General features: G+C 30.1%; 1 protein-coding gene across 8 annotated transcripts in view; it reads right to left on the bottom strand.

Annotated features, from left to right (window-relative positions):
* The window catches only part of LOC121128236 (uncharacterized), a 389,803-nt gene that overhangs the window by 137,181 nt on the left and 226,288 nt on the right, over positions 1 to 26,334 (bottom strand). For 2 of the 8 annotated variants that reach the window (XM_071892660.1, XM_071892662.1), the window contains exon 2: positions 23,194 to 23,674. The exons of 2 other annotated variants lie outside the window; for them this stretch is intronic. In XM_071892660.1, the coding sequence (XP_071748761.1) occupies positions 23,194 to 23,653 (460 nt within the window). In that variant the 5' untranslated portion in view covers positions 23,654 to 23,674. Of the gene's footprint in view, positions 1 to 23,193; positions 23,807 to 26,334 lie in introns of those variants that run through there. 4 more of the 8 variants (XM_071892661.1, XM_071892663.1, XM_071892658.1 and 1 more) reach the window with 2 other exon arrangements.

Genomic DNA, 26,334 nt, shown 5'->3' with positions numbered 1-26,334 from the left:
AATCACAAATTATTTTCTCAATTTTTGTTTCTCTTAAAATACATTTTCGTAATTATAGTAATAATCATTGATTCAAAAAGATGCAAAATTTAATTTGCGTCATAATTTATTTTATAGTTGTAGATTACACAGGAGAATAATTAGGTGGGGAAATTTTGTACAAATAAATTAAAGACAATAATCGAATTTATCTATGAGCGCAAAATCCAAAACTGATCTCAGTTTTTCTCTCAGTTATCTGAATTCTGAAATATCCGGGATTATAGTAATTTGGGACTATTATTGTTCAGAGATTTATTTTTTATCCTTAAAACAATCACCAAATTAAAAGAGGGATTAGTAAAACTTATTTGAAAGTTTTTTTTATGATCATAGAATCAATAAATACATTTTGTAATAACAAAAAAACACTTAAATAAGTTTTATTAATCCTATTTTTAATTTGGGCATTGGTTTAAGGATCGAAATGACTTTGTTTGTCTCTTCTATAGTTTTATTTGTTAGTATCCAGGATTACAGCAAAAGTTATGGATTGATTTTGATCAAACTTGGAATGAAAATTATGTATAGTTACAGTAAGAGGTTTTGAATTTTGAGAGATCAAGATGAAAGGTCTACTCCACGTAATATATAACGTAAAAAATACATTATCGACCAGAACTTTGAAACAAATTGAGATACAATGTTCAGTTTGATTTTAGGCAGTATTTTTTCACTCTTTTTCTAACAGATAGTAGAATTGGTTTACGTCCAAAGGCGTTCCAAAAATAGGGACATAGTTATTTAAGGGATTTTTTTCTCTTTCATTTTGGATAAAAAAATGCAAGATACATTAAAGGTAAGGATAAATACCTATATTGGGAATATGAAAGACATTAACTGAAAAAAAAAAATGTTTAGTGGAATAAAAATAACATTGTGGTCTCTAGATATTCTAAATTTTGTATGTATATATTGTATATACACATATTTATTCCTTTATAAGTTTGATGTAATGTAAAACATTAAAAATGATAGTATTTGGTTTTCATGAAATCTTCTACATAAATATTTATTTATGTCAGTTAACAAATTGTATACACACACATGTATATATTCATGCACACATAATATTCATTCAAGTGATAAATAAACTATATATATTTACACATATCTATGTAGGAACATACTTCAAAGGGTTGTTATCACATTTCAGAATTTTCCATTTTTATTTATTTGCTAAGAAAAATATGTCACATCTTATTTAGTATCATTTCCGATATCCTTGTTTTCTCAGTTTTTCGGAAGAAGAATAAATGGCATTATATGAAATTTGCGTTGTATGGGTCTTTTTTTTAGTACTAAAAATAAAATGTAAAAGTAAAATGGGAGAAATTATTTTTCAAAGTCTACTTTTTACTATTTTTTTTTTTCAATTTTTTGATGGATAGGCAATAAAAACATTTAATTTACCTCAAGTTATTCCAAGTAATGTATGTCAGACACTATAGTTGTTAAATAATTGTAAAAATTAATCTAGAAAATCGGGTATTTTATTTTATTTTTAATTCAGTCATTTGAATATTGTAAAATTTAAATAATCAGAACTCAACTAATACTTATTCAAAATACTTTTTAATTGCAAGTTTGAATAATAAGTGTTACCAAAAGTTCTAAGTCTAGCTGTATCAAATCAAAGACTTACAGGACACACAATTTCCCCCATATGGAAAGTTCTACACTTTTAATATATAAATATAGACAGAATATCAACGAACTCATCGATAACTACAAAAATCTTGTTTACTTCAACTTATAGTTTTTTATAATTTATTATCGTAAAAACGCGATATGAGGGGAAAATACTCCACTATAGAAGGATTCAGAATAATCCCCAACACTGCGTTATGCTAATTTAGTAGTGTTTGAAACCTCATTATGCGGGATCTCCTGTATATCCTTTACTGTTGAAATTTCGTAATTTCTAATTTTATTCAATATGATCACATTTGGCCCGAAAAAAAGGCTTGAACTTTTTGAAGAAACTAGTACTGATGACATGCGCCGTTTCTTCGGGCATATTTTTTTGCAATGTATCAGCCACAGTACTCCAATAATCTTGATTGATCCTATAAGTGGCATTATACTCCCACTGCACCATACTCTACGTAGCAATATTGTGTAGAAGGAGGCTACCGTTAGTTGCAATAAGGGATTACTTTTTTATGTGTGTGCTGGAGCGCTATTCTACAGAAAGAATAAGTACATAGGAAACCCATTAAATTCCTGCTGGTTCATGTTAATATCTGTTGTAATCGCATTTAGGCTTTTGTCAACTATATCTAAAATCTATTTTTATTTAACAATAATAACCTGAATTACATACAAAGATAACATGTATAAATATGTACAACCTCTTCTTCATAAATAACACATAGTCCCCCGATGTTTACTACTCTTCTTTTATTTAGGTAATATTCTGGGACTATATGAAGGGGGACTTACAACTTCTTTTTGACTCACAAAACCTATATATCCTTGTAGGTATGACATTGAATTCCATTACACAGCAGTCCGCAGAAGGAGGGAATTGAAATAAGTGAGGAGTTGGAAAGACATCTCATTCATGGTGATTTGGATGGATCTTTCCTACGGATCAATCGGATATATGGATCTGCATCTATCCATCCTTCCTGTTCATAGGAATATTCAATTCACACACCTTCTGTTACCCTCTTCAATGTGATGGTCTGTTCAAGGGATCTCTACTTTTAAGGCGAGATTCTTTGAACAAGTGCTTCATTCCGTAGATCTTGCCTCCTTTAATGGAATGGTTGTAGATTGTGCAAATGCCTCTTCATGTCAAGGCCTGTGATAGTGACTTTGGATCCTTGTCCCCATATATAAAATCCTCCAGATCTTCTACGGAATCATCGTATTCTTCTACATATAAGAAATCAGGAATTCCATAAAACGACAAAAAGACCCAGTGAGGAACACAGAGAGGTCTCATCCTACATCCACAGTTTCTTCTTTGAAATTCTTGAAAGTCAACTCTGCTTCGTCTCTTACTGTAAGAAAACTATTTCATTAATAAGAGGCATTCAGTGGTTTTGATGTATTATAAATAATGCAGAAATCACTCATCGCAATCAGATTTAGATCAATTCCATTTTTAAGTTGGACTTTGTTAATTAATGTCTATACGGATAATTATATAAGCTGGACACTTCAGTCTCACGCTTGATTTCTTTATTACTACTAAGTCTATTTAGTTGTTGGAAAACCAGTACAAGATGATTCTAGACTCGTAAAGACAATGTGCTTCTTTTTTCTCGATAATTTGGTCAACAAATCAAATTCTATTCTGAAATTACATTGTAATAGTTATTTGGAACTCGAAAGCTCTACAAAAAGAAATAAGTCCCTAATGAATTAACCAGTGAGGAACATAGAATTATCAAACGTAAAAAAGAATTTTATTTCATGTACGCGTTTTGATTTGAAAATCTTTAAAATGTAAAAAAAAGGGAAATTTGCATGTTATTTCTTTAAACATTTGATTTCGATTTGAATCCTGTCACAAGATTTCTATCTTAATAAGTATTATAGATAAAATATATATTTTTCCAACAATATTTTTACAATCAGTGTCTAAGCTGCCTCACAGGGTGAGTTTTTTTAGTTCCCAGCATGTTAACAATAAAAAAATTAAATGTTTTGATACCAAGTTTACCGCGCACTTATTTAGACCTTTCTTTTCATCTTTACTATTCAAATCTCGTTTCTTGATATCAAACGTGCAATATATTAATATAAAGTATAGTTTTGATGGTCGTTTCTGCTAAATAAAATATTTTTCCAATTGACAATTTTTTAGCTTACAAAAGTTGTGAGATATACTTTAGAAAATACAACCTTTATTTAGTTTTTTTACAAGCCATGAGCTAGCATGGCTGTTCATCCCTAGTTAAAGCTCTGAATATGGTGATGTATGGAGTGGCTTCAAAAATTTCACTTAAATCTATTACCACTGCCTCAGCTGCACACTGGTTCACAAGCTCTCCAGTAAGTATATAATCTAATATTTTTTTTTAACTAAGGTAATGATGACAGTATTTACAATAGATTATTGAATATATGACATCATTCAACCATAATAATATCATATATGTAGCTAAAGGTTAATTTAACATTATATATATTATTTTTCAATAAAAATCGTATGCCTAATTTGCAATATGTTTATATACTTAAAATACTTTTTTTTGTATGTCATGAAATAATGAAATTCCTGCAGCGATTTTTTTTTTCGAATGCAATTTTTCTTTAACCAGTAATCTGATTAAGAAAAATAAAGCCAGGTTCGGAAAGCTTAATAGATTTTGATTGATTTAATTTAGTAAAATCCCATCCATCCTCAATTACAGCCTTTATACGAAGCTGATATGAAGAGCAGGCATTCACCACTTGGTCACTTGGCAAATCCTGGAATTCCTTTTTAATTCTACTAATAAGATCATTTTCGGCATTCACCACGTTTGGTTGGTTTGTGGTTTTATCACAACCCACGCACACACACAAAAAAAAAAACCAGTTGGATTAAGATGCAGCGAATTTGAAGGCTATAGTCCGGAAAGATGCAGTTGTCGAAATGGTTTAGGAGACATTTGATGGTTTTTTAAAGGTTTGGCAGGAAGCCGAGTCCTTCTGCCACATGTTAGGCCTCCCATTAGCAACCATATCGATCCAGGTCTTCACCTTATTCTCTAGCACATCCAAGTAGGCATCAGTGTTGCCCTTAAAGTCTTTGGAGAAAACATGAGGAAACATTACGTGCCCTTCGGAGCTAACCAACCCAAACACTATGACGTGGGCGGAGTTTCGTCTGCGCGCCGACAGGTACATCTTTGAGGTTGACTTGTGGTTCTGGTTATTGACCCTTAGTCCTGGCAAAAGTTTTTCCTGTCAGAAAAAACCAAAGTATGTGTCCCTGAAATGGGTGTTTGAGGCGGTTGAGGAGCTTTTGGGAGTGTGTATTTATCCTTGGCTTTTTTTTTTGTCAATATCCGGTATTGCCTCGAATGATATGAGTAGTAACGAAGGTTTTCCTGAGTGAGACCCTCATCAGTGACTCTGACCGTCAAAGTTCTCGAGCAATTGCCTTGATGAACTTCCCTGGGTCTTCATTGACGATTTTTTATTGTGGCTACGAATTCTAGTGTCTGGACACAGTCAATTTCACCTTAGACCTCAAATTGTATAGCTGTGTTCTCAAAATGGCCTTTATAGGCCTCTCATTTCCTTCTAAACTTGCAAACAAACATCTCATTGAGTCCCGGAGTTCATACATGTTTTTGCTCCTGGAATGAATTCCAAGGAGGGCTCCATACATTTTAATAATATTTTGGACAACCAATTCGTCAATTGATTACTTTTTTTCATCTGGTGCAGGTTTGAACAAGCTATCTAACAGCAGCAACTGAAAAACTAGTGGCCTTTGTGCCCTTGTTTGCCCAAGAGAGTACGTCAAAATAGCGGCATAAATAGCTGGCACACCCAGTTAATCATATTATAAAATGAAATAAGGTATTTTTAGTTCGATACAAAAATTCATAAATAATATATGTTTAATAAAATATTAATTTTCTGTGTCTAAATAGATTTTATGAATAGAAAGGAACGGTTTTTAATGCCATGGCTTAACTGCCTCAATGTAACCTATGTATAAACAACAAATGATTACGTATTTAGGATATATGACTAACCTTTTGTACAATTCATTAAATATTTATTTGTTTAATTTTCCCATTTAATATTTAAACAAAGAAATATTTTTAATAACAATAGTAACAATATGCATCTATAGAGAACTAATGCAATAAATACATCTATGTGTATATCATAAATTCCATTCATTCATAATACATATTGTAAAAATAAATCTATTATTTTTCCCATAGATGGGTTAATAATGTGTAACTCGTGTTGTATGGGTATGATCGGTGTACACTAGATCTTGTTAAAAAGTCTTTTTTCTAAAAAGACTACTGAAATATTTTTGTGATTATTTGAAGCAGATTTGTTTGAGTGGGTGTCAAAGATGAACATTAGGAAAATTTCCTTCAATGAGCTCAAATGGTAGAAAAGATCATTTAAGAAATATTAAAAAGTAGACGTATAAAATAACCAAGCACATTACTATGATTATTTTGGGCCTCCGAAGTTATGAAGAGGCTCTTCGACTCTCGTTCTTTCTGCACATCTCTCTCTGTCTCTTTTCTTCTACCTTCATTCTTTGTTTCCATTTTCTTCTTCTACAAGTTCATCCCCTATATAGTTAAAATCCAGGAGAAATATTTCACTCTTCTGATTTGGGGTGGGACGATACACTAAGCCACGCTTAGGTACGAACCGCGGTACACCCTTCTCGGCATGCAGTTTGGTACAGTATAATAGTAAAATGTTTTTAATAGAATTAATATAGTCCTTCGAGTTTTTTCGATATTTTATTCTGAAAACATTTTTTTTTCTACGAATAAATTATTCTTCAATATACTTAACTTCTCTAGAAAACAATAATGGTTGATTGTAAAATACTTTGGGTTATATAATACCATTATTTGTGAATTCATAAATTTTTGTTAAAAAGATGAACTTGACTACATTTTTTTGTTAATAAATAAGATCGATTAGCAGTCTCAATATCGCCAACTGTTAAAAAAATATATTTATCTTGATACAGATGTACGTACCTGTAGTTACCAAGTATCGTGAATCTAAAATGGAAACATTGACTAATTTATCTAAATTATCCCTCCCCCATACCACTGGGGTTTCGTCAACTACAATGAATATTGTCAGTTTTTATCTCGATTTCTATTTCTTTTGGATAGTTTTTTATTTATTTTGAGACAGATTCGTTGGTATCATATCAATATTTAAGGTAAATAAGATATTTCAGATCCAAACTATATGATCTATTTTGTATAAAATAATAATCAACTCAATTGCAATGGGTTATTTATGTTATGTATAATATATAAACTAAATCAAGTATGATAAAAAAATAGCCAAACTTTTATAATATCAATACATTTAATATATGAACATATATATATATACGTACTACACCAAAGAGTAAAAACGTACCAAACTGTTAGGGTCTTACAAAAACGCGGTACGACTCCCTACCGTACCAGAACTACATCTGATTTCTACAAATTGTAGAATCTACTACTTTTTTTTCGTATTATATTTAAGAGTTTTTAATGTTAAAAAGTACTACTGAAAGATATATAACATACAACAGCATTTTCTTCTGCTAGATTGAGCCCACCTTTATATATTTATTTAATTCATTCAACACAAAAATGACAAAAACAAAGTACAATGTTAATGGTGTTAAGATCAGTGTTTGTGACAAGCCAGAAGTACGCCAACTTGTTGCTGCAGAAGTTTTGGTTCTTCTTGGTTGTATGGGGCTGTAATAAAATTCTTTTTATGTTGGAGGCCATCCGGATGGAGATACTTCTCTGCAGCCTTCTCTGCAAGGGTACCGGCGCTTTTTTCTATGTTGCTCCCTCATTTTTACAATTAGAGACATGGAATAACAACAAAAGTTGCTTATTTTTGTTTCAGCTGTCGTTGGGTTGAGCAATACAACTTTCTCAAAAAAAAAAAAAAATTATCAAGAAAAAGTGTTTATTAAATGTCACTCATAGTTTTGGGTCCCCACTTTGTATATCTTTTAAAGAAATCCAACATTTGGTGATTCTAACTTGTAATAAAGTAATTACTTGTTTTTATCATGGTGTAATTTCCATATAGTTTTATTACATATCTGCATAAAGTATACCCATGTTTACATATTGAACATACTTCCATTTATTTTATGGCATATAAAGTATCTTATTAACATAGAAAGTTCTATAACTTTATTTTCCATCTATTCATTCGCTATGAATTTCTTAATAAAAACACACAAAATTATAGTTTAATAAAATACGTGTATTATTACATTTTTAATTGGAACCTTCATATCATGTATACTCAAGATAAACACATTATTTAATCAAGTTCTCAAATATGAACAGAGTCGAACACAAAGCTTCCAGGTAGCATTTAATCAAAATTTCATCACCGCTTTTTTTTAGGTTTTTATCCAACGTCTTTAAGTGTAAAATGTCTGAGGGACAACAAAAGAGGCAACATGTGTGTGATCTTCTCCACACCATTACCCGAGATTGCTACAAAGGCCCTTGACATCTTCATTCGGACTTCCTAAAATACCAAGAAGTCTGTGAAGGATGATAATGGTGTTGAAGGGGCTTCTGTTACCAAAACTTTCCAATATGTGATATTCTTCCAGCCTGGACTTTGCAGTTTTGGGTGCCTTGGAATAAAATGGTATGCTATACTGTTCATTCAAATTAGGATTTCCTTGAGCTGGCATCATGATAGTGTGTTACACTATGATTAAGACCTTCAGCGTCAAGGGCTGTCAATTTGCTCAGTGGTGTGTCGAGACTGTTATTGCTTTTGAAGGAGGACATATTGAATAAGAAAATATATATCTTAATTTTGAAGAAACATGATACTTTGATTTTTCAATTCCCAAAATGAGGTCGTTCAGACTTAAGCCACAAATCCTAATGTGGAAATTTGAAATTCTCCATCTTCCAGGAGTTACAAATGCAGTGGATTGTGCGACATCCTGGAACCCCATTCTGTACAATGACCCAATGGTAGAGGAAGAAGATAAAATCATGATGTTTTCGATGGATCAAAATAAAAAGATAGGCAGGATTTAATGGCATAGACTTCTTGAGGTAATAAAGAACTAAGATATCGTTGGAATGATAACACCCACACACAAAAAAAAATAGTACCTCTAATACAATATATTTTTGAAAGCTATTCTAACGGTGCAAAGTACGCACGATCCCTGGACTCACGTATGATTAATTTTTTGAACACATGTGTTTCATACACTAACCATATTAGACAAAAATTATCTTAAATTCTCTAATTTAAAAGTTGATCCAATATGGGGAGAACTATCTTATTTAATTGAAAGTGCTCTAGGGGCTAGAGCTATTACTGTCCCTGATAATCAACGACTGGATCGAGATTAAAAAAACTCTTAAAGATTGGTGACCTTGTCTTGATTGAAAATCAACATGAGATTCATCCAAGTAAATAGGATAGGACACGTAAAATTATGGATATCGGCAAGAATGACCTATATATATCGTGAAAGTTCACGGATTGACTGACATTAAAAAATATACGTTTTCCACGAAAATCCACGGACCATTTTATAAGGACTATGAATTGAAGCAAAATGGTAATTCCTTATATCACTAATGAAGAGAAACAATTTTATGATGTAGCAACTGGGGTATGCAATGATTGAATTTATCATATAGTCAAATTGATGCGTTTAATATCACGGGAGGAGATGAATAAATATGTTTCTCTAATTTTGAGATATACACGATGTCAGCTTATGAAGAGAGAAGAGGGAGAAAGCATGTTATTTGAAAAGAAAAAAGGAAAAGTCATTCATGATCATAGGATATTATATTTATATTAATGTGGGTTTAGTTAATTAATAATTATGTATTTATTTCACTTATGTTTAAGTGTAAGTATGACATATTTATTTAATTGATCGTAGAATAATAACATAAGTTGATGTTATTTATTTATATTATAGTCATATTGAAATATAAGATGATTTTTATACAATATAGTAATTAAACATATCACAAATGAATATTGAGTTATCTTTTCTGGATTCCATAGAAATCACAGTTTACATAATTTAGTCATCCTACTAGAAGTTTGTACTATTCTTAAGGTATAAATTCCTCCTTATTTATTTTTAAAAAAACCACACACTTAAGTTTTATGATTTAATATTTATTTCAGATTAATTTTTTTTACACAAGTTGATCTCCACGACAATAAAAAATAGTATTTTTTTTTCTCATTAAATTTTGTCTCTTTTTATTATAAATTTGCTGACACCTAACACAAATTTACATTTTGCCTACACATGAAGCATTTTTAATGCTCTGTTCTGAAAAATAAAACCCACGAACTCAAATATACTTTTATTAGGCTTTTAAAAATTACCTGTGAATTAGGCAAAGAAAATAGGCGACTTCTCATAGATGTTATGTTTTTTATCTTCTTAGATAAATGTTTGCAATATATGTATAATAAAAACCACATTATGCATAACGTTGTTTTATGGATTATGAATTAAAGAATGGTCAGCTGTATATATACCTTCCTCATATTATAAAAAAAAATTATACAGTTGAAGGTTATGACGTAGTTGACTCATTAAGTTGAATCCTTTTTTCTATCTATTTTTGAACAATGAAAAACAAATGTAAAAAAATAATTATTAGCTGAAGTTATTTTTCATTGCTGCCTTTGAAATTAAAAAAAGGAAAGTACATTACTTATGAACTATTTTCTTCTTTCTCATAATTTTAGAAAAAAAAAAAAAAATACCACATTGTAAGAAAAAATATTGTTCAAGTGTTATTGTTTGAATTTTAATTACTTCAATTGAAAATGGCCAAAAAACAACAGAAAAACAATTAAATTCAAATAAAATAACTTAGTATTTCTAAAAAGGTAATTAACTAAAATTCAAAACCATTTAAAACATTTCCCTTCATATCAAATGTTAAGGAACAATATGGTTCACTATTAGGTCCCTTGACAAAGTTTTTAACAATATTGTTACCCCTCCGTTAGTGAATTGGGATATTATGCCCCCGATATAATAATGCTTCTTATTCCATTGAATCTACATTTTCTCGCCAATACTTTTTGAATTAAAACATTAAGTTAGATTATATACACTTTTTTATTTATCTTGAGAATACCTTGCATATTGATAATATAAAGAGTGATAAAGTTTTAATTGATGGCTCTGCAGTAGTGAATTATGAGTCAGCTGTTTCCAAGGACATAGTTATATTAGGAATTGAAATTTTTATTTATTAATACTTATTGCATATTAGTTATTAGTAACAACTTAAGAGTTTTAATATGGCATGCATGGCTAATGCCATCCATGCTTATGCAATTTTTTCAGATGATAGTTGAAACATTTTGACGTTTGAAACAAGTGCTACAAGTATCGTTTGGAGAATGAATACGGTTATTTGAGAATTAAATAACACATACTTAACATTATTTATTTTTTACTTAAAAAAAAAAAAACCATAGAAAACAACAACCAAAAAATAAGAATAGTAGAAGTTGTAGCACATACATAAAACTACAATTTAAAAAAATATATAAATATTTATCCAGTCCTAGACAAAAAAAATAGAGATCCGTTTGAATTTATAAAGATAGTAATGTTATGTTTATAAAAATAAAGGATTAAATATTGCATAGATGGTTAATACCTTTATACAATTTCGTCAAATGATAAATTATTTTTTTTGTTTGGTAATTTATGTTTAAAAAAAAAAAATATTTAAAAAAGTGCATTTTATACTTATTATATTTTAATTTTGGAAAATGTCTACTTCATTTATGAAAAAAGTGAAAGTTAGTAAAACTATGAGCCTTTTTGGACACTAATTTGAATTATTTAAGTGAATCATAGATGGATTAAGGACTTTTGTTATAATATCTGGCCAATAAAAAATTAAATCAGAGAATACATAATAAAAAGCAGCAAATTGGAGCGATTTGTTCAAGTTGTGTAATTGGAACAGGATTACTTCCAAAAAAAAAACACATTTATTAGACCTTACTAAAAACCCAACATATACAATCAATCAACAATTAAGAGATAAGTTACACTGCAAATTATATTGTGCACCTTTTTGTATCAATGATTATTACTCTAAAAATTTTACACGTAAATTTATTTTAAGAGAAAAAACCCGTTATTAAAATTCCAAAGTTCCGATTATTTAGTAAAAGGTGACTTAACCCATCTGATATGGTTTTTAAACTATGCAAAATTAAATTTTAAATGTGTATTATCATTATAAACAAAAATATCCCTTTTTTGATTAAAAAACTTTTTTTATTCCCTCTTGGAAAAATGACATTTTGTTACTGCAGTATTATTAATATTTAATACTGATTAATTCTATGACACAAAAATAAATATCAACAAAATCATAAAATTTAATGTGTACATATAACTGGGTACGGCGAAAAAATCTTTACATTTCGTTTTTGCAATATAAATTACGGTTTTTATGAATGGAGTAAAATTGTTCCGGTCAAATATTAAAAAAAAAATGAAATTAACAAAAAAACAAAACAAATAGAACTTAGCCAAGAGAGGCCATCCGAACGGCACCAACTAATTTTAGTCCGTGCACCTATTGACACTCGCAAGAAACCAACGCAGATTGCTATGTTACCATGGATCTAAACCAAGAACACCAGACATGAACGCCGTGTTCCAGCAGGATATTGAGCCTGCACATACGTCCAAAAAGGCCCCGAAGTGGTTGGAGGACAACAAGCCATTATGGCCATTAAAATGTGGCCCCTTTGCTCACAGGATATTAACCCATTCCACTTCACTGTTTGGGTGCATGTTGAGTCCCAAGGCCTGGACATTGCTGCCAACGGGGGGGGGTACATCAATGATTAGGGTATCCAAGACATCATATTAGTTATTTTTATTTCATAAACATACCCTATTACAACTGGTTACAGAAATACATCTTGATAAAGTTATAGACTGAAAGTATAAAGATTCTTATGCCGCACCAGGTATATATATTTAATATACATAAATACAAGACATTCATTCAATTTATCAGAAGAAATTCCCTTTTCTTATTGAATAATATTAATCTCAATTATTTATTGTTTTATTTTAAAACATCAATGCATAAATCATAATATATACATTAATATTCAACAAGTATTGCAAATATTCTGTTTATTCAAGGGTGTACGAATAAGCAATTTAGTCGATAACGTATTCATAGCCCAATTATTTATCTTTCATTCATTAAAAATAGCCATAATAATTTCAGTAAATGGCAGTAGTACGTATACCATAACACATGGACTGTAAAACTGTAAAATTTACATCCTCCATTTTTGTTAGTAACAATCTTGAAAAGAAAGCAGTTAAAATTTTATGCCAGTTTGTGTTTTTTTTGTTTTATGAGTTATTGTGCTAAATGTGACTCAATTTTTGTTATTTACAAAACAATTGATCAAGAAAAATTTCGTTTTTAAATTTTACATTGCTTTTTGATGGGAAAAATACTTGTCAAGCTACAAAATCGTTTGAAAAGTGTTATGAGGACTCCGCTACATAAAGTGAAGATAAAAAAAAATAATAGGTTTAAAAACAAAAACAATTATGTACGAAAAAGACATGTTTCTTTGTTAATCCCGGGACTTTTATGTGTTATAATGGTAATCTGAAATTAATTGTTACACTTATTAAATATGTTTCCCTATTTAGAAAACTCTAAGAAACACTACAGTTTATTTTGTGATCTTTTTCAGCAATCCAAGTTGCCAACATAAACGTTTCTTTTGGTCTAAACTCACAAGGATTTAGACAATTTTCCAGTCTTCGTGCATCATTATGTATATTATAAAATTGAAAATGAAAATTCATCCATTATTTTCCTTAATGCTTCTAAAAATAATAGATATAAAAATACTAATATTATTAGCACAACCTTTCAGTTTATATTTTACTTTTGAGATGATTTGCATAGGAAATCATCAATTTCATCTTCATTATTAGATGTAAAATAAAGTGTCTGGTATTTTTGCCTTAAACTATCCTGCCTCAAGACATTTTTACTTAAATCATTTCGAATTAGGACATTTTGCCCTAATTCCATTTTGTCTTAATGCTATTTTTGCTGAATTTATGAACAATTGATATTTAGAGGTCGTTATTATTTATTTTTGGTTAAAGTTGGTTTTCCCTTTGAATTTTTAATCAAAATATGTATTGTATCCTAATTTTTCTGTAGGAAAAATGGTTCAAAAAGAGAATTGTTTTCATCTTTCTATTCTAATTCCAGATTACTGCAACTGCAATAATCATTACAGTTTTCCTTGCATACGTCTCTCTTTTCCTTGTACTCTTGAACGATCCGACGTTTGAATGCCTCCCCAAATCCTTTGAGTGGGTTGCCTCACCACAACCTCTTCTTCTAACAAATTCTGGATTCTGACGAAGTAAGAATCATTGATATTGCCTTATTTTATGTTGTTTGTTAATCCATAAGTTTTTTCTAATATTAATTATTTGTCATATCGAATGATAATTGCTCACAGAGATATGATCAGCACTTCTTCCATTCGAAAAGTTGGTGTGTTTGTTTATTTTTCTGACAATATTATGCATTTTGTCTCAGGTACAAACTCATTACATAGTGAGATTTTGATAGTACGAGTTGAAATTTGAAATTTTTTCCAACTGAATACATCCATATAATCATTTTTATACTAATAACTAATACGTATTTTGATTTAAAAAAATGAAATGGAACATCAATTTTAACTAAAAATGAACAATACCGACGTATAAATATGACTTATCTATATATTATGGCGAAACAACCTTGAGGCAAAATAGCTTTAAGGCGAAGTGTCCTAAGGCAAAATAGTTTAAGGCGAAAATATCTAGCACTTTAAAATAAAATTATTTTATTATAGTAACAAGCACTATTTAAAAAAAAAATACTTTGCCTTAATTAAAAAGAGTAAAGAGTTAACCGATATCTTATATTGAATAAATTTTTCACTGTTCATATCCTTTTTAGGCTTTTAAAATGGTTTTATTGAATAATTTTTGTTATTAGATATATCATTGTTTAAGGCTTCTTTTTTCATATAGAGTCTCTATGCTTATTTTATACTTATACTCATGAACTTTGAAAAGAAATTATATACATACGTAATTTATTAAGATTGGAAAATTCAAAGTTTTATCCATGTAGAAATGAAAAAATAGTTTTTATCTGCTTTTCAATAGGTTATTGCTTATTTCCCTCTACTTATTATTCAAGATGGATTTCCAGAGTAGATAAATGATCATGGTAATTGATAGTTATATGATATATATTTGAAAATTCGACTTAATACCTGCAAGAGGGGCTGCTATTGCATCAATACCAGTCGCATTACTAGCCACTTATAATATTGTTCATTTTTTAAGCAAGGCAGTGGATACAATCGATTTTAAACAAATTGGACATTCTTAAGTCAACTTTTCCTTATATAATAAAACAATATGGAAAATAAAGAGAAGTTTGTAATCGTAAATGAACTGGTGCACCTTCAAAGTTATATCCTCACTTGCAAAGAGAAGTAGTTAGGGAAGTCCAAAATTACCTCAGAACAAATACCAAGGTCATTTTAGATAATTTAGAGAAGAATGAGATTGTTGTTTTAAGGAAAACGATATCTAGAATGCTTCACAATGAAGGCTGTCATGGGAAAAGTCCAAGGAAGACACCATTACACAAGCCTCAACTACTTGGAGAAGGAAATGACCTTCCGGTAAATAGTATTATTGTCCGATGAGACAAAAATCAATCTTTTTGGTAACAGCTCTAACCGGTTTGTTTAAAGGAAATCTGGAGATGCCTTCTCTCCTCGTGACACGATACCTACAGTAAAGAATTGTTGTGGATAAATCATGCTTTGGGGCTACTTTTTTTCTTAAGGTAGTGGAAGGCCTGTCAAAGTAAATGGAAAATTAAAAAAAGAGGATTAGATCAATATTTTAGACAAAAATTTGAAATCCTCCGCAAAAAGTTTAGGCCTTTGCGCTAATATGTTATTCCAACGAGAAAATGACCCAAAACATTCTTGCAAGTTTACATCGTTGCGGCTTCTAAGGAGTAAGACAAAGGTTTTGGACTAGTATTCGTGCAATTCAGACCTAAATCCCATTAAAATCTTTGGGGTGAGTTAAGAGAACGGGGTCATGCAAGAAAACCTAAATATATCCAAAAACTCAAGTCATTTAGTATTGAAGAGTGGCCAAATATTCATTTACAACTGTGGGACTATGGCATAGAGTGCAACTATTCTGTGTAAAAAAAAAATTAGTGGTACAAACTCTTCGAAGATGGGCGGGGAGCTGCTAATGACTAGCTTTGCTCTGGATGCACAAGCTCGTTGAAAACGTTGAAGAAATGAAAAAATTATATCTAAAAACAGTCCAATGATTATCAAAAAAGTAGATGAGGATTTTGAAATTTTTTCCCGAATATTTGGGCCATGAGACGAGTGTCAGAGAAGTTTGTTCCGAAACTGCTTAATTTTGTCGAAGGAAAATTCATATAAGCATTGCTAATGATCTGTTGAAAGACCTTAATGGTGATCCTGATTTGTTCAAAAGAATCGAAACTGGTGACAAAACATGGGTATATGGTTATGATATCGAAACAAGTGACCAATCATCCAAACGGAAGACCCCAGGACTTATAGCAAAAAATTGTCAAACACTTAAATACGTTTAGCCATGATGCCTCTCAAAAACAAACTAAAAATATTATATCGGTTTAAACAATGAATAGACGTTCTTTTTTTAATGTACTATCATAAAATTTAAACAAAAATCTATCTTACCAAATATACATTCCCGCAAACTTTGAAAAATAACCTCACTTTTTGAGCACACCTCATACATGTATAATGTGCCTAGGTTAGAGTTATGTATGCACATAGTTAAGGGATAAAAAAGTAAACATATATTTATGTATATATGTATGAATATGTATTTTTAAAGTAATTACTAACAGTTAAATATTATACACATAGAATGATAAATGCAGAGCTATTTTTACATACCTTCATGATGTATATATACAATTACATAGACCGGGTATTCCAAAGAACTTAAGACTCTCTTTATAATTAGATTTGAATTTTGGTGAACACATTTAAATGCTTGTATTTGCGTCAGAAAATTCTTGAGGTTATGTTCATTCTCTTAAGGGTTAAGATGAGCTCAGATTGAGACGTTCCGAACAAGATAGCTTCACCTATCCGGACTGGAATAACTCCCTCAGATATTTCTGACCAGTTCAAGGTGTCCAGGAACACAGTCTACATTATCAAGCAGGAGTGGAAGTTAGGAAAAGGTAATTCTGGCCGAATTCGATGCCCCCCCCCCTATAATCCTGTTTTGAGCCTACTTGCCTTTATGGTCTGGCTGCACGTGGAGTAAAATACTTGGACCATTTGAAGATCTGAGACAAAAAACTAGTAGTTGGGCCCCGGAAAATAATTTCTGCCCTAAATTGATGTGACTCGCACAAGCCTTTACTTAAAATCACTTGACTTTAAGTTCTGGCTGCACGTACAGTTATGGGCTTGCACCACTCTTCACCTAAATATGACCACCTGTAAGGTCTCTGTCAATGAACTATACTGGGAGGTCATAATTGAGGAGACTATCAGGAACGGAAGACATCATTTAGAGCCGTCTAAAGACCATTATTGCTTTCTGACTTGCTCAAAGTGTCCAGACGCACATTCCAGAAAAAGTAATTCAAGTCAAAGTAAGTTGATGTAACACCCCCCTCCCATTTACAGCCCTGATTTGAAACCACTTTATTTTTAAGTTCTGGCTGCAAATGGCCACAATGCCTTGCACCATCACAACATCGATGCCCCGTACACCTCAGCAAATGATCACTGGGAGGGCATGACTACTATCACATTAGACTATCTGCAACGGGGGATTAGCCTGTAGACGCCACTTGAAGGCATCATTGCTTTCTGACCTGGTCAAGGTGTCTAAGAACATAGTTTACTTCATCAAGTAACGCCGTATAGGAGTGAGAATAAAATTGAAGTTCTCAGATGGTCACCGACAATGATCACTGGGAGGGCATAAACCAGGATACTATCTGCAGCTGGTGCACATCCTTTAAGCAACACTGAAATCCATCATCTCCTCAAAAGAAGACTGCATTTAGAATTATATGTTCTCAAGGAGTCTGTGAAGTAAATTTAAAATTAAACTAAAACTGTACCTTTTCCTTTTGTTATAGGTAGACATATATTTTATTTCAAATATAATTTACATACATGTTTATTGAACATAAACAACATTATCTCATATATTTTTGAAAAAAGGGTCTTTATCGATAATAATTAAGTATTAATATTAGGCTAATTACATAATATATATTATGTATCATTTTTTGAGTTATCAAGCCATTAGAAAAATAAGGAGGTGATATATATATATATTCTATGTGCTGGAGATAAATGAAAATTATGGTTTTTTTGGCATGCATATCCAATGGTTGGTTGATATTTATAAAGTATTTAGTCTATGTAAATTAGACTGTACTCAAGGTTAATAGATATACAACGTTATAACATAACGTGTGCACGACTGATGTTTCACTTCCACCAAACTTTTTAAAAGTGACGTCAAAAAAAGAAGTAAATAGGATTAGTTACGTGTTTTCTTAAAATCTGTATGTCTAGCCCGACAGTTAGTACGATACATCAAATTGAAAATTCTAAGAAGCCCATTATATGATGGTCTAACCTTATATTTCTAATATCCTTGAGTGCAACGATGTAACCTAATTTCAAATTTTGGTAGTGCTAATTATTTTTATTTTGCATTTTATTCATCTAAGCCATAAAAACACCTTAAATCTTTTGAATAAGGTCCTTCTTAAACGCTTTTTGATTTGAAAATTTGTAAAATATTGGAAAAAAAAGACTTCTTTTTCGACATTGTTTATGCAACATTACTTCAATTTGTCTCACGTTATGAGTATTTTTTTTTGAATGTTCCTTTAATTGGTCAGATAGAGTTCTCTGGTTAAGTATTAGTAAACATTGTAATAACACTTTACTCCATCTGATTGCAGAATCTTCTTTTAAGTACATATAAATATTTTTTTTTTCTAGGAACGACCGTGGCGTGAACAAACGCACATTACATTGAAGAAAATAATTTCTCCTCTCTGCATTGTCCAGATAGCTAAGTCGTTTAATTGAGTATTCCAATCTTGAAGATGTTACAACTAAATAAATATACTCTTTTGATGCCGTATATAAGACTCTAAAACTCTGAAAGTATATTTGATACTAATAGATTAGACACTTGGTATTAAAAAAAATTCATTGAAATATATGCACTTAATATACGGTACCCAAAAAGAATATGTATTTAAATTTATCCCTAAAATACTCAATAACTTAAGACAAATTAGAGCAATTTTGTCACATCTAATCTGCAATATTTGAATAAAAGAAAATCATTCATCTTGACCAAATTCGATAATTTAAAGGATAAAACATGAAAACTTTTTTTTTTTTCTCTCGATATTTTACAGAATTTCAAATCAAAACGAGCCCAAAAGAATCTTTTTTGGAAGATTAAAAGTTTTTTTCTTATTTACATAAATGAAATGCACAATAAAAAATAATCTAAAATATCAAATGTTGAGCTTTGGTCTAGTATTGTCTAATTCCTTATTTAGGACTGAAGACTGCAGTCTTATCCAATTCAGTTCCGGTATGGTCGAGTTTCAGTTCTGTATTTCAGTCTTAAAACTTATAAAGCTCAGTCCTTGATGACGTTACTCAACTTTATTTCTTCTTATTTTTATCTGCTCTACTTATGGGTATTAGAAGTACCGTTCCCCCGGGCTGATTCGACATTTTACAAATTTTCAAATCAAAACGAGTCCAAAAGAATCTTTTTTGGAAGATACAAAGTTATTTTTTTATTTAGAAGAATCAAACACCCAATAAAAAATTGATCTGACTCTAAGAAAGAGCTGCACTAGATCGAATAAATAAAGACTGACACAACACTAGTCTAATTTGCACATACAAAGAGAAATGTGCCCACTTAGGATATTTACATAGACCACTTTGTCAAAATGTATGCATCATGCATAAATATATAAAAATAGTTCGTCATCTGTCTACTTGGACATCTTTCCCCGTTTCCTCCCTTACATCAAAGGGTCAAACATTCAAATGTACAATAGTTATATAAAAAAGAAAGTCTCCTTTGGACATACAATTTATTACAAAACCGAAAAAGAATAAAGAAATCCAATAATTAATTTCAGTCAACCCTCATTTAGTGAACTGGGTTATTTTAAGTACAACCCAAAATTTATCTGAATAAATATTTTTCTTTTGAATCTACATTTTTATCACGAGTACTTATCAGTATAATGCTGAAACATTTAATCTGATGATGACCGGTATTTTGTCCGCTAACATGTTCGCCCCCTACATTTTTTCCACTGGGAGATTTTGTCGCATGACATCTTCGTTACCTTTTTATGTTTTTCTAGTATTGGTTGGAACTTTACTATGTATATTACTAGAAAAAAAGAAAAAAGAAATAATGATAAAGAAGTATTAATTTGTAATCTTGTACTGTGTAACTTTATATTATATATTATGAGGAGAAGGAGTAAGGAATCACGGATCTGGGATGCTGAGTCTATATCGAAGGACTCATTGACTTTTGGCACGTAATTAATCATATTCGTGGCCTTAGTTGAGGATTGAAGAAATAGAAAAAAAACTCCCATCGATTGAAAGAAATGAATATTTATTGATGAATCATTATTCATGGCTTTTGTCCGAAGATGGTGGGTAGCCTCTTATTTCTCTAACTTATCTACTGTTACTATAAATTATATTAAATACTTCACGAAGGTGCATCTCTTTTCTTGGATTCATCTCACTTGGCATTAGTCTGATCCAGGGAGCACTATATACATGGAGAGTGCACGTCTTTTCAAAAACTACATATATTGACATAAACAATCATCTTTAGTGTAGCAAAGAAAACTGCTTGATTTGATAAAAGATTATAGATAATAAACTAATTAATTATTCGACTAAACGACTTTTTATTTGTGAATCTATCTCATGTAATCATGAAAAACGTATGTTTGCAAAGAGGAATCCATACATTCGTCTCCTTGCCTATTTAATCGTTGATGACTCCTAAACAAGATTTGACCGGCTCTCATCATCGTTTAATACTTTAGATGATGATGGGAAATAAGTTCAACCCTCGAAGTATGTTTTTTTAGTGACCAAGGACTGACTCACGAAGAAATGGAAGAGCTGAATAAATTTAATACAGACTAAAATCAATTCATGAATTAGTTCTTGACTTTAGAGTGATACTGATGAATGATGAACTAAAGGCATGTTCGATAAAGTCTGTACTAAATAATAATTGTTTCCCCCATTTAAGGATTTGTGTAAGAATTATTTGTTTACTATTATTCAAGAAATATTACATTTTATAATTTGACAGACCTATTCAACTAGAGAATAATAATCCGCAACATACAAAAAAATTGTAGTTATTATGTGTATTTCAGAATACTAAAAACTTAATTTATTATATATATCTTTATCTATTACTTTTTACCAAGTAGACCATTTTTCAAAATCATCATACTGGAATATCACTTAATCAACGATTTCCTTTGTGTATATCCTGAATTTACTCTGTCATTCTTCAGAAGCCTATTTCCCCCTCTTGGAACTCTGTATCTCTCGATCATGCTCAGTGAATAAGGTTATCTTGTCAACCTTGATTGGATCATTGTTCATTGGAAAAAAACATGGAGAATACCATTTTTCCATTACTCTTACGTTGTGGAGTACGTCTTTTTATCTCTTAATACTTAATTTATTACTTTTTATTTAACGTGGTTTTAATTTTTATGCAATTTATTTATAGATCAGCACTGGAGAAACCGATAGTTTTTCGTATGTCTATTTTTTTATAAATATACTCAAGTTATTAGTTCTAAATCAAATAAATTAAATATTTTAATAAGACGATTTTATATCCTTCTTTTTCTATAATAAAGATTATAAACTATGTTTTAATTATTAAAATAAAAAGACACATAAAATACATAATCCATAACTGATGGTAAAGTTCTAAAATGTATGGAGATTCCAGGTAATGCTTCTCCTATATTTTAATTTTTTGACAGGATTGTAATTTAATACTTGTCGTTGGAGTCTTTCATTTATGCCTTTGTAAAAAAGAAAAATATATATAAAGGTTTCTTTTTGGCAATTACCTCTTCTTTTTTTAAACAATTTTATAATTTTTTATAAATTTGCGTGCATGCTTGTCATTGAGCTTTGTGAACATTATGAAAACCTTAAATGCTATTGTTTTTTCTGTTCTTTACCCTTTTCGTTCTTTCATTAACGTTCTATAATCTAATGGAGAAAATTGGGCTGTATTCTACTTAACTTTTGTAGAAAATCACATAATCTCCCATAAAAATTATTTATGTTATCCCTCAAAAATGGGGTATAACAAAGCTCAATCACAAGCATTAGCCACGAATATGATTAATTACGTGCCAAAAGTTAGTAAAAAAAGTAGTGTATTTAATTGCAAAATAAACTGTGGAACGATTTTAATGATTATGTCATTTAAGTTTTTATCATTTTTTTAACTATTCCATCCCTTTTGTAATCGTAAATATCAATAAATAACTGAAAATAATTGTATGAATATATGAAATCTAGACAAAATCCATCATTTTATTAATAATCTGATTAATATGTTTATGTCGTTAAACAAGATATAATTTGACTCTTTTATTAAAAACATTAAAATTGTTATTTTTCATCAATTTTCTTTTTCAAATGTTCGTTATTTTATTCCAATTTTGTGAATAAAAATAGTAGCAATCAGTTTTAATTAGAGTGTATGTATTTTATAAGATAATTGGTAGAATATTACATTGTTATGGCTACCGTTGTTATAATAAATAAAACTCTTGAAAAATTATTTAATACACAAATAAGTTCTAAGGAAGGGAATATCAAGATAAAATAAAGATTTCCATAGAAATATTATTTGATTTAATATTTCATGAGCATATATAAAAGTATTTTTAGAGGGTGTATAATATCCAAGTTCACTTAAATATTAAAGTTATAGATACACTTTGGAGTAATAAAACAATTCAGTCTAAGTTCTTAATTGAATTATACTTTTTTCTTTTAAACATGACTATCAATATAGACAAATTCATACATTAATAACCCATTCAAATGAGGGATATGATTCAGAAAGCCATAGTTACTGCTAAATCTATTAATTTGATAAGATTATCAATTTTATTTCCTTTTTTGTATGATAATTAAGTTGAATAAGATATAAAAACTTACCTCCCGTTGATGAAGTGGATGAACTCCGATCCATAAGTGGAGACAAATCTACACCTGTACAGCAGCAATCTGGAGATTTACTCAATATTGAGTCGGCTAATGCAGCTGATGAGTAGTAATAGGGAGACGAGGGTTTTGAGTCAATGACAGCTTTAGCTGCTTCTGTCATTTCATCTCCACCACTCTCTACAACCATATAGTATCCTATTTTTGCACTGTTTATATCTTCTGGAGAAGATGATCTTCCAGCACGAGCAGCTAAAAGTCTTAAAGATTGTATATTAGACCAGGATATGGTACTGGCATTTGATTCCTGGGAGCAACATGAGTCGCGTCTCGAAGAACCACTTCCGAACAGGGAATGCATAGATCCTCGTGGACTACGAAGAGGAGGCAACTCTAAACATCCAGAAAAAGTATCTAGAGTTTCGGTATTTCGTTTTTGTTCTTCCGGCTCCATCTTTTTTACAATTGAATTTGACTTTGATGAATTTTTATTTGATTTCATGTTTCATTTTTGTTACTTATAATTATTGATGTTTTATTTGATAAATTTCTCAAATGAGTCATAAGTATATTTTTAGAGCATTTTCAGAGCATGTATTCATTTTTATCACATTGATTTTTGTAGGGAAACACATCCATTTTTTAAAGGAGTAAAAATTAACTTTCCTCTTTGATGAAGAAAAAAAGCGAAATATTTCGTCACATTATTGAATATCAAAATTGGACGTATCAACTACGAACTTATTTTAATAGTACACTAGCTATAAATACATTATTATTTAGGATTTTTTATCTATTGAAATATAGCTATTTTTCTTTGGCATAAAAAAAAGCGGAAGCTTACTTTGGTAGTTTTTATATCAATTATATGAAATTTATATATACCTTTTGTTAAAAGTATTTTCCTTTAGTTAACAATTATCTATGTATAACTCAAGATGCCATTTTTATAAAAAAAAAAGTGCAAGGAGTGAAAGTGGTGCTTATGGTATATTTGAATTAAAAATCTGATAATATCAGGTACACAATATATTATGGGAGGGGGGGGAGAGGGGGAGGAGAGCATGAAATAAAATACTGCTTTAAAGAGGTGAATTTTCTACAAAAATACCTCTACTTAAATTTATATATATTTAAGTTATTGTGCACTTTTAAAGCAATTTACACCAAAGATTGGCCAGAATGCGCCAGAATGCTTCATACAGAAAAAAGAAGTTCTCACCATGACGACCCTTAAAATAATGAACAAAAAAAATATAAAAATGTATATGCAAAAACCGTTTTTCCTTTTCAAATTTGTAAACTTAGTTTTTTTATTTAAAAAAATGACATCTTTACATATAGTATGCCTCCAATATAAAATCGTTTTTACTTACTTTACTACCTGTGACTAATTACGATAAAAACTACCTAAATGTTCAGTTTTTAAATGGTGCTATCTTTCCAAATTTTTTACATATATTTATTTGAAAATTGTTTTTCTTAAAATAATTGTTATAATATTATTGTAAAAATATATGGCACAGAAGGCAATGTAAAAAGGTTGAAGTATTAAAAAACGGTAACATCTTGAGGACCCATTTTTTAAATTTTTTAGCCTCCATTATACGTATTAAAAAATAGCCCGGCTAGATATTATAAATTTGTCCGCAGGTCATACTTTCTCTTTTAATCTCGTAATTACAAACCAAATAAGTGGAAAGTTAAAATTTACCTAAAGCAACCATTTAATAATAAAGAAATAACATCGCAAGATGAAGGGAAGAATATATTATTATAATAGTAGAATAAAAATCTTTGTAGAGCAGTTTGTGAGGTTGTCTCTTATGGAGTATCAGGTGCAAGGGATTTGAGGAGGTCAATACGGGGACTGAGGGATGAACCCGGAGAGACTGCACCTTATTATGTAAGACACTACGCCATTTTCTTGTAACTACAATGCATCAATACAGTATAACTACATTCAGAAATACTGTATGTATGGGAGTAAAAATGTGCAAATCCCTCTCTTTCTTCTTTTCTGCATTTTTCTTCTTGGACATTGATGTACTCACATAACGCAAAAAATGGGAATAAAAACTGTTTAAGTTTGCCAGCATATCATACATTCTCTTTCTATCTTGAAATTGGTAAAACCTACAGCAGAAAGTTGAAATTCAATTATCGCAACCTTCTAATAACAAGGAAATAACTTTGCTAAATTAAGAAAAGTGACACATAGAATATATTTTTGGAGTAGAAAAGAGGGATCTGCATTTTTTTTTGAGATATTCAGACAACTAAGGCTTGGTGGAGGATAATAAAAGTAGATAGAAGGACTTATTATGTGGATGACACTTTGAATTTGTCTCTCTTATGGTGTATTGGTGTATTGGGGGGGGGACGATTCTCATGTAAGGACTGCTTTGGTTGGAAATTAGTAAACAAATATGAGAAAGAAAAGTTAATTAAAATAATGGACCTTATATAAGAAGACAAATCTAAGACTCGACTGAAAAAAGAGAAAAAAAAAATGATGTGAATATAATTTCATGACTTAGCGAAGGTTTTTAATTATAATTAAAAAGTTGCTATAATTGAATGTAAACTTTTCGCTAAATGTATCAATAAAACTGCTTTCTATTCGGATTGATCATTTTTAGTTCATCAAACACTATTATTTATATAAGACGTATGATTATTTTTCCATAATAAAGATGATATTTTCGAATGCATGGACAGTCTTATAATGCAACTTTATCCTTTGAAGAACAAAAAAACATTTTTATTGCATCTATTGATTCTTTAAGTATATCATTTCTTGCTTCAATATTATGGGACGAAAAAAAAAAAAATCATTTCTCCCAAATATTTAATATTTGCAACTTTCAAATTTTTATTCTGTTATAATTTATCTATACAATTCTTTTAAATATCGCACCAAAAACTTTCATTCAATGTCAATAATGGAAAAATTATCCACACTACATTAGATACAAAAAAATAAAATTAACAACAAACACTCTTAATGACTTTCCCTGAAACGGCCGATCATCGAATGCATTTTATATTTTTTGAAACTCCGCATTATATTTTGAAGAGGAAATAAAAATAAAAATCGGGATTTTTTCAATGCAAGTTGGAAAATTTAAATAT

This window comes from Lepeophtheirus salmonis, chromosome 13 (assembly GCF_016086655.4).
Source record: "Lepeophtheirus salmonis chromosome 13, UVic_Lsal_1.4, whole genome shotgun sequence".
Lineage (NCBI taxonomy): Eukaryota > Metazoa > Arthropoda > Copepoda > Siphonostomatoida > Caligidae > Lepeophtheirus > Lepeophtheirus salmonis.
This window is presented reverse-complemented; position numbering and strand designations above follow the sequence as displayed.